Source organism: Syngnathus typhle, linkage group LG11 (genome assembly GCF_033458585.1).
Source record: "Syngnathus typhle isolate RoL2023-S1 ecotype Sweden linkage group LG11, RoL_Styp_1.0, whole genome shotgun sequence".
Taxonomy (NCBI): Eukaryota; Metazoa; Chordata; class Actinopteri; order Syngnathiformes; family Syngnathidae; genus Syngnathus; species Syngnathus typhle.
The window spans coordinates 6,378,977-6,398,525 of record NC_083748.1 but is presented as its reverse complement, the minus strand read 5'-3'; the positions used below and the strand labels follow the sequence as shown (position 1 = coordinate 6,398,525).

The following is a 19,549-nucleotide window of genomic DNA, read 5'->3' as shown; positions in this document are numbered from 1 at the left end:
GATAATTGACTGAAATCAAATGCATGCTGAATTTGTGAATTTAACAGCAACATTGTTCCAATTTGGAGGCTAACCTCACGTCATCATCACTCATCTGACTTTTGAGCAAGCAACCAATGTCTGGCCTCCTATTCATTTAGGATGCAGCATCCTCGCCTCTTTTACAGGAACACTCTGATGAGAAGAAAACAAAAGATGGTTAAAAGGATTTTGACGTCAAGGCTTCAGTCAGGGGCAAAGACGCAGTTGAGTTGGAAAAGATCGGAATCCACACCGCAGCTAAGGGCCTCTGTGCCACCTGCAGCAAAAGTGATTGTGGGGAAGGTACTGGATTATTGCTCTTGGGCTTGCTGCTCAAATCTTGCTCATTCACATACGAACTATTTCCTGTCTTGCTCTGATGACGGAGCTGAGCACCACAGGCTGCTTCGAGAGGATGTCCATACTGCCGGGAAGACTGCGAGCAGCTCTTAGCGCAAGGGGCCCTTTGTGCAGGTTGGAAGCCTCCCATTTATTTGCAGTGAAAAAAATGACAGGATTTCATCCATCCATCCATTAGACCTTATTAGTAGACAACCAAGTGATTTAATAAAAGCACAACAACTGAAGAAAAGTTCATCTATGATCTCTTATTGTTTGAAAAAATCTTTACTTTTTCTAGTTGGAAACCCTAGTGGCTGTTTATCTTATTCCAAGAATTCTCCCTTACCCAAAATTCCAAATTTTCTCCATGACAAAACCCACAAGAATTTGGACTCTTTTAGTTTCCCTCCTTTAATTCCCACATTTAGAGAGATTTAAACTGTTCCACCTTTAAACTAGTCAGCTTATGGCTACTGACCTCCCCTAACATTCCCCAAGTTTTTATTTAGCTTCTTAGCCTTCACACACAATTTCTCCAGAAATTCCATTCTAGTCTATTCACTTGTTAGATCTAGTGCACACTGCTGCCCCCAAGTGGACTAAATTATGCATGTGTGAATCCTCAATGGCTGGCGATTCCACAATTGGAAATCAAATACTGCAGCTGGTGAAATTTCTCTTTATTAATATTAATATTGTATGTTATTCATATTGAACACGGAGCAGGGCTTCAAGGGTAAAGCGGATATGTATCGACATCCAGGCCTCGTTAACCTTACAGTATTGTGTTTGCAACAATTCCCAAGTGCGTCTGACTCTGACTTCCTTTTGTGGAAGAGCGAATACCTCTGTCCATCAAAAGTGAGCCTTATTATCTTTACGAAGGTCACAGCTCTTCTACTTGATCATTGGATCGTGCATGTGCGTGTGTGTTACAAAAAGGTTGCATTTCAAGAGAAAAAAAAATGACTGCGGTTACAACCGCCCCTTTATCAAGAATTATCATTAGCTGGGAAAATGCACTGATTATTGTCTTCAATCATCCATTTGCTGGCTAATTATCGCATAGGTGAGCCATAATGGCCCACTCCCAGTAAAAGGTCGTAAAAGGTTCTTCAAAGACTAATTAGCGAATGGCATTAGGTGAACTGCTGCATTAGGTTGTGTGTTACAGTCATTTGAATGTGCTTGTTAATAATGAGCTAATAATGACAATGATGTCTTGTTGGCAGGGGGAAGCATGTTACTGTTGCCACGGTGAGGGCACGACTGCTCATTTCACACCCCGATGTACCTTCGGTGAAATTCCAAACGGAACTCGCTCCATCTGTAATTTCCATATGTTTATAAATCAAATACACTGCCACTGTCTTTCAAAACAACATGTTAGCCGAGAGAAGATGTCACCTGATTTAACATACTGATAAATCCGTGCATGCTGATGTATGTATGACGTCCAAGTACAAAGCATCAAACATGCTAAATTGCATGATTTGACAATTTGATAACTAAACACGTGACCCATTACTGGCATCTCCCCGCCCCATCACAGTAAACGTGGTCTAAATTTAGGTGCGGGCTGGCTGCGTGACGTGTATTAGGATCAGGTGGCCTCGCTTGGACTCTGAGGGGGCGAGGCGGACCCACCTTCTCTCTCTGCTGATCTATTTGTGTCCATCTCCCTCCTGGCTTGTTGGCTTGCCACAGCAGGAATGGTGCCCGTCTAATCAAGTCGGATGGATCCACGCACTCTGATCCCCTTTCCCTAGCCCATTGATGCCGCCTGGGAACCAGAGCGCCAAATGCTAATGCGTACCCAATGCCATTTGCTTCAACATAAGATCCAATAATCAACAATCTGTTAGCTGCCTTCTTTCCCAAGTTCCCATGAGGGTTTCCTATTCTTTTTTTGGAAACATGACAGCTATTGCTTGTTTGAATACAAGATTCTATTCTAGAAAGCACTGACTGATAGCAACAACTGCATGATGGTAGGAGGACAATTAAGACTAAAATGGCCATCCTGGCTATTTGCACCACACTGATGGGGCTCACAAAGAGGCCGCCATTAATGTGGAACACTCCAGCCTGACATTTTCACTCTAATGGGTCTGCATTCTACACAGTAAGAAATATTGTGTTCAATTAATACCTTGATGAAGCAAACTGAGCAACAATATTTTTTTTTTAGCTTTGTAATGAATTTCTTTTCTTTCAAGCTAGCGTTGGAATTCATTAGGTCATGCACACGTACCCAGTGAAGTGGCTGCTGAGTGTAGCTCTTAATAATTAGACTGGAAAAAGACACGACAAGCTTCCTGATCCGCACCGCAAATCCGAATCAATTTAACAAGCCGTTGAATACATCTTGAAACATCTTTAACGTTTCAATGACACTGTGATTATTTTTTTGTCTTCTCTGCAGTTAAATGTAATTAAGCCACAAAACACAACATTCCACATGCAGGATTGTTTGCTTGTATGTAAGTGTGATGGAAGTTGGTGCCACAGTGCAAACTCTGCCCAGTCGGCCTCCCGCAAGCCCATGTGAAATGTGACACAAGCGTGGGCTCTCCTTTAAGGCATAACTTCACCATGGTACATTGTGTGCGTGTGTGTGTGTGTACGGTGGGAGGTCAGGCCTCCAAATTTACCAGGGCGTGCAGCAGCTGTCCACTGGCATGTCAACGGGATCGTCAGCACAGTCCATGCAGGGGTTCACTCCGTGCCTGCAGTGCGCCTTTTCACTCCTCTTCATCATCCAGGACCTGCAGCCCCGAATATGGCGGACCAGTACCAGTACAACGCCAACGATGAAAAGATCGTGAAGGACAGCAACACCAAGGAGATCGATCTTATCAACCGTGACCCGAAGCAGATCAATGAGGACGTGGTGAAGGTTTGTGCCATGCGACGACCCCTCCCTTTCAGTGGAAGGATGATGAAAAATATTTAGCAGAACGTGCATGGACGTAAAAATGTGTAGCTAGCAAATACAGGTTGCTGCACTTGATCATAATTCCTTAAATAGATCAGGAACTATTCCTGTTGCTTGTTCAGAAAGTCGTGTTCATTTTGGGAATGGTGGAGTCTGCGTGTAACTGATATCCCGAGCTATCATGTTTTATTTAGATTCGACAGCTGTTTATTCTCTGATTGTTAGCGGGGATCACTTATTTACTTTTACCATGAGATTAGATTTTGTTTTATTGCTAACTGAATGGGAAGTCTGCAAGGTTGATGCACAGTATAAATATAATTGCATGCATATTTTATGAATAAGTACACACGCACACACACACACACATTTCTGCATGGGACAATTTTATAACAACATTGTTCTGGAGGGTTTAGGCAATCCCTTCTTCTTCAAAACACCTTCAGCCCTTGACAAAATGTAAACCAATTCAGCAATTTGTTCCGAGGATGAGCCCAGACGGTTTTCTTTGAACAATCAGCTCGAGCGGAACCTGGCCATTGGTTTGTAAGACAAAGACAAAATGTTTATCGATGTGTGGGGCGTCTGCTGCCCGCCTGCCTGTCTGAAAAGTTCATTAACATTCTGTTGGAGTCTCAGCTTGGAATGCAGACAGATTTTCCAAGAGCTCAACTGGCAGATTGCAGCGTAACCTTGCCCGCACATGTCATACTGTACTACTGTCCACACTAACACGACCCACTTGGCAATTATAATTACCTCTGTTCATGGACACAGTTGACAACTGAATTGCTAACCAAAACAGCAGCAACAATTAGAAAGCGCAATGATATCGTACTATCTTCCTAGTGAGGTTACAGAAACAAGTCAAAGCCACACTAAGTTTGTTTGCTACATCATAGGTCACTCATTCAACCTTTTACATACACATATAATCACATGTGATCTCAGTTCATGAACATTTCAGGACCAATTTGCTGACCTTAATGTCATCAGGTGGAGTTCGAGGACGTCATCGCGGAGCCAGATGGCACACACAGCCTGGACGGCGTCTGGAAGCTCAGCTACACCACCTTCACCGTGTCCAAGTACTGGTGCTACCGCATTCTGTCCGCCATCTTCGGCATCCCCGTGGCTCTCATCTGGGGCTTCCTGTTTGCCTTAATCTCCTTCTGCCACATCTGGGCTGTGATGCCCTGCATCAAGAGCTGCCTGATTGAGTCGCAGTGCGTCAGCCGCATTTACTTGCTGTGCATTCAGACCTTCTGCGATCCTTTGTTCGAAGCCCTGGGCAAGATCTTTGGCAGCGTACGCGTGGCACTGCGCAAGGAGGTCTAAAAACTCACACGACGCTGCTGGGAAAAGTGCGATCAGACGAGGCCTGCTATCTTTTTCTACACCACGTTGGCGACTATATTTTGTCTACCATTCTCTCATCCCAGAGAGGTCTGTTAGTAGGATTTTGTACAAAAAAAAGGTAGCATTATTAGTAGAAAATGTATAAATTTGCCCCGCCCCCTTTTTATGGAGAGATCTATTATCATGAGATTTAAAAAAATATTTTGCACATAAAATGACAGTTATTATCAGAAACATTTAACCACTTTGGCACCTTTGCTGTACTCTGGGTGTTGTAAAGAGATTCTTTTGTAGGATTTTATAAAAAACACACAACAAAGTACAGTTATTAGCAGGAAATGGAATATGTTGTTTTTGAGTTATTGACTTTAAAGAAAATCTTATGATAAAAAATTTGCCCAAAATATAAAACTTAGCTTTTTCATCATGGAAGATTTTCAGTACGGCTGTTGTTCAATGAAAATTTTGTCAGAGACAGTCAGCTTTCTTTTTAAGTAAAACGCTTCTAAGTGGACGGCAATTTTTTGTGGAATGCGTTATTATTTCAAAGTGCATCTCTGCAGGCCGGTGACACACACACACACGCACACACACAAGTCTTTTTAACTGGATGCCCAGTGTGCCTTCGCCACAGAAGCCCAGCGACAGCTGCAGGAGGCAACATGCTTCTGTGGCAGCTCTGCCACTCTGGAAGGCCTTATTGTTGATTGGGAGGGCGCGGGAAGGGGGCCATGTTCCCCCCGCCTCCTTCCACAACGTCAATAATTCATATGAGATGGAGTGAAGTGCTCATGGTTGTTGCGCTCACTGTCGACCTACGTGCATGCAAGCGTGACACGTTTTCTGGATGGAAAAACGTCTTTTACGATGTCATGTGTTAACCTTTGTTGACTTCAGCAAACTGTGATTAAACTTGGTCGATTGCATCATTAAGTGGAAATTAAATCAAATGGATAGTCCGTCATATTTCTTGAAAATGAATTTGTCAAACTCACCACCCCTTTAATGATTAAACACAAACGACATGTAAATGTGAGTGGGTTGCCTTGTTAATTAATCAGAGCCCCCCACAAGAGGCTGCTGTTGTGCATCTTTCACATCTTTTTTTTTTTTTTTTACCAATTAAAAGAAATGCAAAAATATCCTGCACACCTGATGATCTTGAATGCATCCTGCATGGCATAGTGGTTGTAAATCATAGTGTTAATATGAAGGCTTAATATGCGTCCGCAGTCACTTAATTTTAGTTGATGCATTTTAGTTAACTTCTTGTTCAGCATAAAATTGTATTATGGAAATGAAAGTCTATTAGTATGATTAATAATCCATAAATGAGATTTCCCCCTCCTTACAACAAAGATAAATAGAAGTCCGGCAGACCGTGAGCAATAATGACCCAATGTTTATGCTTGGGAAATTATGAATTATTTCAGATTGTAAATCATATTTTAGTCAAATGTTGACAAGAACACAAAAAAAAATGCCACTTTGTAGAAACAGAGTTAAGATTATCTAAAACTAAGTAGCAGATGTTAAATAATTTCCTTCATCATTCTTTGCTTCACTAATACTGTTTGTGTACTGTAGTACAACCAACAAAAGCACCAATATATGTATATATATATTTTTTTACCTTGGTCAACTTATTAAGTGTTTTAAGCATACAGTGTTTTTTTTTTCCAAGGAAAGCAGAGACTTTTTAAGGCCTCTCAAAAACTAAATATAACCACTATTACTGTATATAACATTAGTTGTAGACAAGACTTGAGTGGACAGAAGTAATGTGTAGACTACAGGCAAAGCTTGGTGGCAATTGCCTGAGATTTATAATGAGTATATAATAAATATACAATGGGTCAATATTTAATGAGACCAGTAAGAGAACTACCCTACCTGGGAATCTCGGGCAGTGCTTTGTTTCTTTTCATTCAGGTCACTCCTACTGAACGGTGGCAATAATCAATGAGCAGTGAATGAATGCAGAAAGAATGCGGTTAATTGATCAAGAATGTTCGCAATTGGTAAATAAAGTGCTAACAGAAGCACTTCTTTATCAGTGATTACTCAAGAGTGAATAAAGTCCTGTTGCACATCCCTAAGACATAATATTACAGTCTCCTCTTTTTGCACTTTATTCTCTTTTAAGAATTTTTAAATGACAGTTTTCACACCTCACATTACAGTGTATAAATATTTGACACTTATGCAATCAACTGCAGATGCAACAAAGTGAACAACATGGCACATGATTACTCACATAAACACACGTTTCATGCTCTCAGCTGCACTTTCTTTTACATTGTCTGCCCGCCAAGTATGTAGTTTACACATGTGCACAATATTAGATTCATACAAAACTTCAATAATTATTAAAGAATTCCACGGTGTGCACCGCTGTTGCAATATCTTTTTGAAATGCCTTCAAACATTTATCAACTGACAACAAAACAACTATTAAAATTACACACCATTGCAAGCAGTAATTTGTCAATTTTGATTTTATGAATCTGGAGGGGGGTTGGATCATTTTGAGTGATTCTTCGGAAAATGCTGATAAAGATTTATTTTATATTTGCTTCAAGGGGTGGGTGAAAATGTGGGAAACGAAAGCAAAAATAAAAAACACCTACAAGTAAATTATCTGGTCTGGTACCAGTGGTGTCGAAGCATATTTTGGAGGGGGGAGTCAGTGCCCCTTGTGATCTCCCTGTAGCTCCGCCACTTGTTCTCTGACAGTGTCAATCAAAAGATAGCGTTTCAAAATTTGTAAAACAACTCAAATACTATTGCGTAGATTGTGCAGGTGTACCTAATATTATGGCTGGTATATGTGTACACTGTACAAAACATAACAATAAGCAAACAAATGTTGATTGCTTGGCCTATATCCTGAAGATATTCATTGCACTCAAACATTATATTTATTTTCTATTCACAGCATAAATGGCTGTACTGTGATTAAAATAATTCACATTTCTCTTTCATGAGCGAAAATAATCTTTTGTTTACTTGCCCGGCTGAGTGCTCACGTGCTGGATGTCTGCGTGATGCTCTTCTGGCTGCCCGTACTCTTAATGACCAAGGTGGACGAGATGCTCTTGTGACTGCAGTCCAAGTCGCGCTCGCAACGACACCGCGACGACTTGAGGTAGCGCGCCGGGCAGCAGAGAAAGTTCTGCCGCAGGTCATGGAAGAGGTGCCCCGCGAAACACATGTAGATCCACGGGTTGCAGCAACTGTTGAGGCTGGCCAGCAGCATGGAGATGATGAAGGGCATCACTGTAAGCAAAGGTCACGAGAACCGTCAGATAGAAGGAAAAACATCCACCAACTGACAGGCACATATATTCTACATACTGTGAGGTCAAGTAAGTCATCACATCAATAGCCAAGCTGTCTAGACTACTAAGCGTTCTCTAGTGCAAACTACTAAGACAAACATTTCCCGCAAGCTCACATTGGAGTTTCCTTCATGGGCAAAAATAAAAAAAAATGTCTTCCCAAAAACATATAAATCCAAACCTGTATGATGATTAAAACAATTACAATTGTAGAAAATGAATTACCCGGAATAAGCCATCTATTTTTTTCTGATATCAGTGGGCGGCCATTTAGCCATGTACCGCCACTCGTCGACTAAAAATGACATAATGATCCCTGAACATTATAGGACTCATTTGTCTAATTATCTGAAGGTTAGAAAGGTGACCCTGAGAGATTATCCTGTAGTGCAGTGTCAAGCGGGATTAAATCCCCCGTGTTCACTCACAGGCAATCAATTGTGAATGTCCATACACCTCCAATAATAGCTATGGCCTTGAATTAGACAAAGACAGAACAAAAAGTGGGGAGGATTCCTAAAAACCATACCAAATCTTTGACAACATAGCATACATCACAGTTTGTACGTGGCGCCATGATGGATGACATATAAACCTCAATTCTGTTCTCTCACATGTGACATTTTACAAATGTATTCAAGATCTCTGTAATTGTCTTGTCACCTGCGCGACTGATCATGTGTTGAGGAACTTGTCTACAGCCCTCCTCCACCGAGAAAAAAAAAAGTATAAGGTCATGGAAAGTAAGAACTAGATTAGGTTGGAATTGGTAGGAGAAAAAATCTAGACTGACTGACCGACCTACAGATGCATAAATTATACTTGCTGTGAGGTCTCGAAAGTTGCCACACTTGGGCACTTTTATTGTGACAGCCACTCCACACAGCTAGATGGCAGCGGCCAACTTAATAAAGTGAAGTACAATACTGGTAGTAGCTTTTTGCCACTCACTGTTTCAACAATAGACATTTGGGCACAAATGGTGCAGCAACACATGCAGACAGAGTATATAAAAATGACGACATTAATCTATTCCATCTATAGTAAAAATTGATTAATATTACTTCTTTCAACCTCATTCTTAATACAGAGTGTTGATTTCACCTCTGAAGGGTGAGAGAATATATATATTTTATTACACTCTTGTTAACTGATTTCACGGGGTGTGATTAATTGCCAGGAATGAGAATGTATCGAAGTGAATCTTTGAGAAAGTCAGGCTGATAGCAATATCCCTCCACGCAAAAGTGGCTTCTCTGAAATATTTGCTGTTTTCTGGGGTGACATCCTCGATACATTTCAAAGAAAGAAAGTGTATTAAAAATAGTCGACCTTTAGCGCGTCTAAAACTCCTTGGGCTTTCTAGGCACCAAGTGTTGAATGCAAATCAATAGCAAAGCTAGCGTGAGTCAGCAGGCTCAGCGGGGGAGATTTCTGTTTTTCAGCACCAATATGTTGCAGATTGTCAGTCTGAGTCGGCCGGCGTTCACCTTCCAACGCTCTTCTGTCGCAATCAAAGCCAACCACGTAGGCTAAATGTGAAATCACAGGTGTCAGCTAATGGGAAGGTTTCGTAGTGACAATTATTGCCCACTGATCATTTTGGCAAATTCGTAATGCTGATGCATTCTCGGGTTGAAGCCGAGCCAAAGAATAAATGAAGCTATGTACCAGTCTCTGCATGACGGTGAGAGGCCATTTTCCCCTTCCATTTTAGCACTTAACGATTGGATCGGTGAAAGGGGGATATTGCACAATGTGACTCAAATGTCACTTCTCGAAATATTACCGAAAAGGATCATGAAGTGCACCGTGTTATTTGCTATCGGATGCAATTTCAGAGTTGATAAAAAACATTGTGAAGAGAAAATAGGATTGATTAATATGAGCGTCTCACGAATTTAAATATTCATTTGTATCATTACTGCAATGATTTCCAAAGTGTGGTAACAAAACCATGAACGGTAAGAGTCACTGCTTGTACAATTCAGTTGTATTTAACTTTTAACTTCAATTAATTTACATTTAATTTTAAACTGTTTTTTTTTTTTTTGGACGGGGTCTAAATTTTTTTTATTTAACTTTTATGTGCAGTAGTGCATTCAAATGAATTGTGGATTTTATGAAATATTAAAATTAATCATTTTGATTTTGAACATTTCTATCGTAAGAAAATCTAAAATGTACCATCTCAAGAAATGTGGATGTTACATAAGAAATAATAAAAATGTCATATCGGAATGGCATTGATTCAATGAATAGGGTTTGTTCGTTGCCGTCTACTGTCTGTCTGAGTTGACATTAATGTCAGTCTAAATGGATCGTGATCTGCACACAAGCAGCAGGCACTCGGGCCTATCTATGGTACGCAAACACCGGCACGTGGATCAGACAATTGTGGTCTTACTGAGGGTTATTCACGTGGACATCAACCTCCTTCCTGCAAGCATGCAGACAGAAGTAAAAAAAAAAGCAGCACATTTTACTAAAGTGGCTATTTTGGTCTGAAGCAAAGAGAGAGTCAAAGGGTGGCACTCACTCTGTCACTTGGAAGCTTTCACCCAGAAGCGAGACATATACAAAAGAAAAGAAATGTTTTCTCCATCAAAGTTTGTTTACTTCCCCCTCGCCATGATACTTCCTGACCCTTTTGTTTCGGTCAAACTCGATTATTCAAGCTCCTTTTTTGACTGTTTTTCTTATGTGGCTTTAGGAAATAGCATTACCAGGAAGAAAAATATCCCCTCTTGGTGGTTAGATGAAAACAAAACACCCAGGCCAAAAAATACAATTGAACATGTTGTGTTGCTCAGCCACACGGGATGCCTAAATGATTTTTGAAAAGCTCTCACTTTGACACCTTTCACTTCCACACCATAACTGAAAGCCACAATATCAAACATGCAGGGGGGGTCCTACATGTCCCCACAAGCTTCATTTGTACTGTTTCATTCCAGGCATTATTTGCACACACATGAGTAACATTTGACAGTTTAAGCTATGCAATTATTTCTTTGGAGCATCATCCGTTGACATTGGAACGGCGTCACAAAATTGTTGCCCGGCAAGAGGTTTCAGAAGCGTAAAAGTAAAGTGTATACTGAAGTCACTTCAATTACAATGCAAAGGTCCGATTTTCCGATTCAACTATACTGGATCTCATTAGGTGGTTATTTTTAACCTAAGTGCCTATTGCTAACAGCCTCAAAGTTGCCAATTCATGAATGTCTGCTCACTTGTAGATAAAATACAAGGGATGAAGAAAATGATGTGGCTGGTTCGTCGGGTGTGGCCCGACCTCGTCCATCCCAGCCATGACTTGTACAGTGATGATCATGCTTTGCAGTTTATTGCTGTTAAATGTCAACGAGGCGCTCCGATGTGGCGCCAGAGGGCAGAGATGAAGCTTGTGGGCGTGCGTGCGGTCGCCCACACTAATTTGATTAATGATTAGCCGTCTGACACTGTGCAGCACGAATAGGCGACGCAGGACTCATGGGAGTCGGTCGGGTGCCTTGTGCATTCTAAGAGGAAGACATATTGGAAAATAAAACAAATGTATTCAAATGTGTGCCGTGACAGCCAGACAGATAGAAAGATAAAAGTCTTCCAAGCTTGCCTTTGTGTACCTTGTGACCGAGAGTTGGATCTGATCAAATCAGGCAAGTGTTCCTAGCGAAGTAGCAAGTTTTTGTTGTTCCTTACCTTCATTGATATTCATTCGGTGATATTCAAATGAAATGCATGTGAGAATAAATGATAGTCAATCACCACACTCATGACATGCAGTCGAATTACAATGAGCCTGTATAAATCTTAGTCAATGTTGTGCTATTTTTCTTGTTTAAAGTGTCTTTAGTGCCAAACGTTGAATAGAAAGAAATGAGATGTGTTAAAAGTATTTAGGAGAAGAGAAAGATCCAATTTCACTAAACTGGTCTGGAAACGTAATGTAATTATGAATAATGTGTCTTTGTTCATCAAGCAATTTCTGCGACATATGAAGAAGACATGCAGACCAATCACACGAATGTGCTTTCACGCCATAGCAGAAGTTTCATTTAACCTGCCACCTGTAGCTTTTCACACAGCATAATAGCTTCGTGCTCATCTTTTTGGGGGCAGAGGGTCCACGTAGAAGTACATTTGTGAGTCATATCAATTTGTGAGTCAAATGAGACCGCCTTATTATTTCAGCAGCCAGCCCTCGTCCTGTTTTGTTTGGTGACGTGCGCGCGCATGAGATTTCTGTCACCACCCAGACCGAGATATTAAATTATATCAAATTTAATTGCCATGTGACATTTTGTTTGATAGTGTCCCGAATGTAAAATATGCGCCTTGGGTTCATCAAAGGTTAGGCAACACTGCGGTTGCTTTTACGCGCAGATTGGAGCGAAAGATAATGAAAGGCTTTGCGCTCACCCTCACGTGGGGCTGCAGGATCCCACGCAGACCACATCTGCACGGAGAAGAAGGGAGTCCAGCACACGATGTACGCCAGCACGATGACAAACGTCATCTTGACGGTGGTCATCTTGGCCTTGGAAATGAGTTTGACGCTGCTCACGCGCGCCAACGCGTTGGTACCATTGCGGCTCTTGGGTGTCAGGCTGATGCATTGCTCCCGCCTGGTCTTCATCTTAAAGTTCTGCCATATTTTGAAACTGATCAGACCATAGCACACGCTCAGGATTCCCACCGGGATGATGTAGATGGTCAAGCTGATCCACGTGATGTACGCCTTGGCCCCCCACGGGATGATGAAGTCGCCCCAGCAGTCATAGACCCCGGAACCGGTCGCTCCCACCTCCCTGAGGGAGAAGATGAACATTTGCGGCAGGCTGAGGAGCATGCTGAGGCTCCAGGAGAACACCACGTAAAAGCGGTCCTTCCTCCTGTGCAGGGAGCGCAGAGGCTGGCAGATAGCCAGGCATCTGTCCACGGACATGAGCACCAGCATGTAGGTGGAGGCGAACATGCCCACCACCTGCAGGTACTTGACCAGCCTGCACAGCAGATCCGGGGCGTAGAAGCGGAAGGTGATTTTCCAGATGAGTTGGGGCAGGACCTGGAATACGGCCACCACTAGATCGGCGATGCTCAAGTGCTTCATGAAGTAGTACATGCGCGACTGGCTGTGCTTGGCGCTGCGAATGGCCGCCAGGACGCACAGGTTGCCGGTGAGCGCCAGGAAGAGAATCAGGGCGAGGACGGTCACTTCCACCTTGGCCACCTCCTCGTTCCTTTTCAAGGGGTTCGTCTGGTTCGGCTCGGAGGACCATGAGTTGTTCACCGGCCACAAGTCACTTTGGTTCAAAAAGCTCTCCATTGGCGCAGTCCGTGCGTCACCACAATTAGGATCCTCCAAACATACTGCGTTCGTTACTGCAATTTAGACCCATCGGTCCCAAAATCGGCGTTCAAATCCGCTTCCAAATAACCCTAAGCCAAACCATATACCAAAATAATATTTAAAAAAAAAAAAAAAAAGAACAAGTCACTCGTTATTTAGAGTGAAAACATCACAAGCAAATTCTCAGCGTCATTCTCAGGCAAAAATAACGGAGAGAGTGAGGAGAAAAGTGGATAAAAGTAGTGCAAAACAAAAGAGCTGCGGCATCATCGCCGCTAAGACTGGCAATGAGCCGCACAAGAACAGCACCACAGCATATGTGTGCTGGCTCTTGTGTTTGAGCCAACTACCCGTCCCACCAACAGGCTGCTACATCACAGCCACTAGGGGACGCCGCGCACCAGTTGCACGTTCTTTCAAAGTTACGCCCACTCAAGGAAAAAAAAAAAAAGAATATATAATTCGTGCTGTTATCAAATGCAACTTTCTGAGGAGTTACCTGAGGATATCTATTAAGAGCACTACAGTAACAACAGGGCTGTTTTTTTTTTTCCCCCAAATTGCATTTTCCAATTAAGATAATTTTCTAAACTGCTGGGTATATAAATTGAACACGCCCTGGAAATGAGGTTAATTTGTTGAAATTGTTTTGCTATAAAACAGCCCAATTTGCTAGAGAAATCACCAAAGTGTAACTTGTACGCATCTTTTCCAGCAACATGCATTTTCAGACCCCAACAGCTCGCCTCCTCATTGTGGCTTTGAGTCTGGAAAACTGTGGACTAACTGCAAATTGAGAGCGGTAAATTGAAGAGTGATTATGATTTAGTGCTATACCAGCAAAGCAAAAGGGCAAGGGAAAAAAAATTAGGAATTTGTGAGGAAAATATATACTGACTTCTTGAAGTACATTCTTCTGGTCAGCCACATGGAAAAAGCCAACAAGTCAGTGTCTGTGAAGGATGAAGTGTAGTCGAAAGGTAATTAACATATTTTCAGATTGAATGCAAATACAGGGGTATCTTGATAAATGATTAAATCTTTTCGCTTTTTCTAGATCGGAGCTGTCAGTCTACCCAATTTTTTGCCAACTTGTATTTTTTGGCAACATGGTTGGAGGTCAAAATATCTTGGGGATAAAATAAAATTTTCAATATTTTAAGGTGATGCGGAAATAAATAGTGGTGGGCTCTGTGGGGATCAAGGTCTCATTTGGAGAGATGCTAGATGAGCGTAGCCTGAAGCCCATCTCAAGGACCCACTCTCGCCGTCGTGCACCTTTCTTAATGACACTATGACGGAATATTACATTGTGGGTGTTATAAATTTCAATAATTCATACTAATGTGGCTAAGAATGCACATTATTTAAATCATTTGAATGCCAAAGTCTCAATCTTTTTAACAATGCATCTAACACTGCAGTTATTCAAGTTGAGTTCAGAAAAAGCAGCAGTTTATGCAAAGTGTGAGAAGGCATGAGACGAGAACTCTTGAGTAGAGGGGCTTACAAAAGGTTTTTGCTTGCCGTGGAGAAAATAAAGGTGACATGATGGATGTCCATCTTCTTTGGGGCAAGAATGAACCATCAGAGAAAAAGAGGGAAATGCAAGACAAATTACAGCCAAAGGGTTGAGGAAGAAGATGCTCACCGATATTTATGATGTGTCATGAGAATGTCCTAGAAATAGATATTGTGACAAAGATTGAAATGTTGACAGGTCCACTTTCACCAACAGACATGAAAAAATAAAATCATCCCTCTCCGGTCCCATCTTGTACATGTAATTTGATTTTAAGTAACCGGCGCTCCTGAGGAAAAACAATCAATCAGAGACAAAGGTTATCTCTGGTTTTCTCTGCCAAACACAAATGCTGAAATGTCCATTGAAACATTGCCTACACAATAAATAAAGTTTTTATGATGGTTTAAACTATGGAGCAAATTATTCCAAATATAAATAAACGGAATTAGATTTTGACCATCTTCACAAAACTCATTATAGCCACACAAAACTGATTGCACTATCGCTGCACTTTTTATTTTTTTGTTCATTTAAAAAAAAAAAAAAAAAACTCGAGATAAATCCATCCTCCCCTGTCCCGATTCTGGTGGCTCAGGAGTTCCCACTTATTTTGGAAGGCTTTGAGTTGACAGTTTTAATTATTATTATTATATATAATTACAGAGTACACCAAGTTCTCAGCTCGCCATTTTCCTCTGTGATCCAACGTCATGAGCTGCACGAACAAAGTAAATCAATACGCAGCAGGATGCAAGGCACTGCTGTCAATTGCATCTCAGTGGGTGACGCATTATACATGCAAACATCACTCAGTTGGGGAGGGGGCATTTTCCACATCGTAGCAACGCACTTTAAGAAGTTCCCAAGAGTGTAAACAAGAATTGAAGGCGCACATCGCACCGGCTCGAGACATACCTCACCCACTCTTTGAGGTACGAGGCAGCACTTGGGCAATATCTCATTTTCCACTGAAATCTTCTGTAGGCCTCATTTCTGGGAGAACTATTTCGGTTTTCTGTTCAGGATCTGAAGCATCAGATTCCGACGGGATAACAGGAAAAGACTCTCAGTAGTGCTTCAAGGTATTTTACTATTTGTGGCTTTGACCACATTTAGAGAGAAAAAAAATCAATGTGACATACTGCATTTTCGATTCCGTGCCTTACGGGGAAGACGCTTGAGCATTCAGTTGATATCCTCGATATCATCTTAAGTTCCAAGGCTGCTCTTAGCACTCAATATTAAAATTATTCAGCACACTAGCAGGGCGACTAGAAGAATTATCTTACAAGTGAGGACAGCCAGAGTATGTGTTCTGAAGCTGTTAGCAATATTTGAATGTAGCGTCACATGTCGAGTCAAATTAATTTATATGGTCTTTAATCACAGAAGCGTAACATCCCCATAGAGTTGATATAGATATTCAATAAATGCTCAAGGGCCCGTGTAACTTTCTAAACATAAACTTAGCTTATTACATATTGTTGAATGTATTGATTAATTCAAAATGGAGCATAATTATCTCCAAGGAGATATCAGAAATGGGAAACGGTGTGGTCACACTTTTGGTTCACAGTGGTGGTGAGTCCCCGTATTACAATTTGAAGTGACGCACAAACTGGAATTTTCCACAATCTCATCTGGGTGACAAGAAGACAATATTGTGCTTATCAACATTTATGACCAGTAAACTACAATCCACTTTCTGTTTGCATTATTGCTATGATACATGAAGCTACCATGAAAATTAATACAAATGTATGAACATTAGCATAAAGTGTTGGCTATGTTAAAAAAAAAAAAAGGCTTGCAATGTTGGTATTTAAATATATTTAAATAAAAAATAAAATATGTGAAGTTCATTGTTTTCTTTGTATTGCAACAGTCTCATAATTGTCTACATTTGTATTGTACGACTTTCATTAATTTATGTTTTCAATCATGCTTTTGCTTCCCATGGTAACTATGCTTAATTGAAAAAAGTAGCCAGGAGTAAAAAGTATGCCATATAAACGATAATTAAAATGAGTAAAAAGCTAAATTGATAAATACTCTTGTCAGTGACTCATCTGTTGTTTACGTACAGAAAAGTTCAAGCTTGGCATTTTAAATATATCCACCATAAAATGGGATGGTTTTGCCCTTGGGCTGTGCTAAAACACTGCAGTCACAGCCAAGTTTTGTCAAAATTGGCCCATGTATTAGTTAATGTATTGTATATACTGCTTATCCTGATATGAAACCCATGCACAAGCCAGATTCAAACTCTCAACTTCACAAGTGTGAAGCGGATGTACTTCCCACTTTGGCATCGTGCCGCTCAAGCCATGACCCTTGCAACTGAAGATGATGCAGTGACGTGGCTGAGCCCTCCACTATTGACATTTCAAATTTGCTTTTTTTATCAAGGACATCGGAGCCCAGGAACAATACATCAAGCGTCCCCATTTGCCATTATTCAGAGCGCGTTCCGAAAAGCAAGAAGTCACCTTGGAGTTGACTTTCCGAGTGTCCCTCGATAGTAAAACCAGCTCAGCTCACAAATCAAGTTTACTTACATTTCAGCGCTCGGTGGCATTTAAAGTAGCGTGCTGTGCACTGACACACACGCTGTTGTTGCATTTGACATGCACTTAACACTAAGCAAACAGCGGTCATGGATGTGACGCTAATAAACTTTACTGCCTAGCAACAGCATGAAACTAAACATGAAATATGCTCAAGCGACACCTTGGCGATAAAATTATTCTTTTCAAGTAATGTTCACTTTGACTGACCCTTTCAGAGAGCTATTTGACAATTTGGATTATTATTGTGGTTGTAAAATGTCACTTTGACATAATGAGAGGTCTATCTAATATTATTATGTGATTCGGTTAGATTCAGGATCTGAACAAAAGCAATTTTTAATATATGCAGTTAATACAAATATGATATGCTGTTTTTTAAAAAACCCACAACGCCCATGGCGCAAAACTAACATTAAATGCATAGCAGATTCGAATTTGTACAAAAAGGTAAACTGTGTTGCTATGATAGGTCGAATAAAAGGACCAGGAAGGCAGAGAGAAAGAAGGTAAGTGAAAGCGGTACCGAGGGTTGAGTCCTGCACTTGAGGATAATCAGCACCCTCTCAGAGCCGGCTAGTGTGCCGCTCTCGCTCCATTAACTTCCTATAGTCCAGTTAACCGCTGGTCATTGCACCTTTTGTACCTGTGAGCGTGCTGCGGAACTCAGCACCGTTTTGTGTTACCTTTATGGCGCTGATAATGTCCCTCTCGTGCACACAAATATCATTAGAAACATTTGCGACTAGAAACCTGAAATAAACTCGAGAGAACACTCAACCTTCTTGCAAGCCTGCCTGGCTCAGTCCATTTCAATCATAACGACATCAGAACAATTAAATCAAGTGTTCCAGGATAATAAGGAGTATGCGCCACGGAGAAGTCCAACAGACTAAGTGCAAAGCAGACATCTCAGGTCACGTCTGGGGAATGTGCCAACACATTTGGCTGGTTAGATTTGCTTTTTGAAAGGATCCTCAACAGGTGATTATGTCATGCGGCATGAGCTCGAGATTGTGGCATGGAGTACCGAAACTGTGCAATCAACGAGATTGTAAATTGATTCCTAAGTACTTTCAGCCCCTTTGTGATGACACAGCCAAGTGTAAACTTCGACGCGCCCACCAGACCACTCACAAAAGAGAATCGAATGAGTGGCCAAAAATCCTCGGTCCAATTTAAACATAATCCTCTTAAAAAGTGAAACTAAGTTAATTAGTGAGTTCTGTCAGCCTATTAAAAGGAACGATTGAGGATTATTCAGATTCTGGATCAATGGAAACTTTCTAACAAAGTCCAAACAACACCAACATTTTATTCTACTGCATCACTTGCAAGTATTGTGTTAAAATAATAAATTCATTTGATGACGTAAATTGTAAAGCAGCAGAGTCATGAGGAAATTAATAAAAACATTTGGACAGAAGTTGTCAATAACAACTTGACATAATTACATTTTTCTAAATCTTTCAATAGAATGAATAAAGGCCAAGAAGTGCGTTTGCGGATTTTTTCCCACATGGTCCTTTGTGAAAGTGAAATACTGTACACTGCCTGATAACATACTAAAATGCTGGTACACATATTTTCTCTACATTTTACAGATAAGGATTTGCTGACTGTTTTCTTAGAAATGAAATACAAGTCGAGTAATACGTCACATAAACATTCTTCCCCTTCAACACTGATAAGGAATTGCGCATTGACAGAATATTTGGGACAAAATTGCAAAGCGCAGATTCTATAAAAGTGAATAATTTGTAATAATCGCCACGCATTGCTATCTTTCTGCAGCTACACAAAGCACAGAAGCTGCGAAAGCACAGGCGAGCCAAACGGAAGGCAGCCATCACGCAAACTTACGACTTCCCTCCAACAGCTGGCTGAGTTACAGCCGGGGGGACAATTTCACAACCAGCTATTACATGCAAATGTATTCCAACCCTCACTGTGACATTGAAGGCCTACCTGCAGCTCTCCTGTGAGTTCCATAGAGTAAGATACCACAATAATGTACGAGTATTTGAACAGGGGTGTGTAGACTTTATCTAGGAGGTAAGTCTGGCACGCATATTCCACCAGTGGAGTAATATGGAGTGA

General features: G+C 41.1%; 2 protein-coding genes across 2 annotated transcripts; one reads left to right on the top strand and one right to left on the bottom strand.

The window, feature by feature from the left end:
• Positions 1 to 3,014: 3,014 nt before the first annotated feature.
• cav3 (caveolin 3) lies at positions 3,015 to 5,691 on the top strand. Its single transcript, XM_061291545.1, has 2 exons — positions 3,015 to 3,262; positions 4,298 to 5,691. The coding sequence occupies exons 1-2, from the start codon at positions 3,146 to 3,148 to the stop codon at positions 4,637 to 4,639; spliced, it is 459 nt and encodes a 152-aa protein (XP_061147529.1). The 5' UTR covers positions 3,015 to 3,145; the 3' UTR covers positions 4,640 to 5,691.
• Positions 5,692 to 6,776: 1,085 nt separating this feature from the next.
• Positions 6,777 to 13,710, bottom strand: oxtra (oxytocin receptor a). The gene is made up of 2 exons (XM_061291544.1): positions 12,427 to 13,710; positions 6,777 to 7,939 (listed from the first exon to the last, which is right to left on the bottom strand). Exons 1-2 carry the CDS (start codon positions 13,331 to 13,333, stop codon positions 7,686 to 7,688), a joined length of 1,161 nt encoding a protein of 386 aa, XP_061147528.1. The 5' UTR covers positions 13,334 to 13,710; the 3' UTR covers positions 6,777 to 7,685.
• Between the last annotated feature and the right edge of the window lie 5,839 nt (positions 13,711 to 19,549).

Coding starts and splice junctions, on each gene's coding strand:
- cav3 (XM_061291545.1), top strand. CDS start 3,146: ATGGCGGACCAGTACCAGTACAACGCCAACGATGAAAAGATCGTGAAG. Junction 3,263..4,297: donor TCAATGAGGACGTGGTGAAG/GTTTGTGCCATG, acceptor TAATGTCATCAG/GTGGAGTTCGAGGACGTCAT.
- oxtra (XM_061291544.1), bottom strand. CDS start 13,333: ATGGAGAGCTTTTTGAACCAAAGTGACTTGTGGCCGGTGAACAACTCA. Junction 7,940..12,426: donor TCCTGCAGCCCCACGTGAGG/GTGAGCGCAAAG, acceptor CTTTGCTTACAG/TGATGCCCTTCATCATCTCC.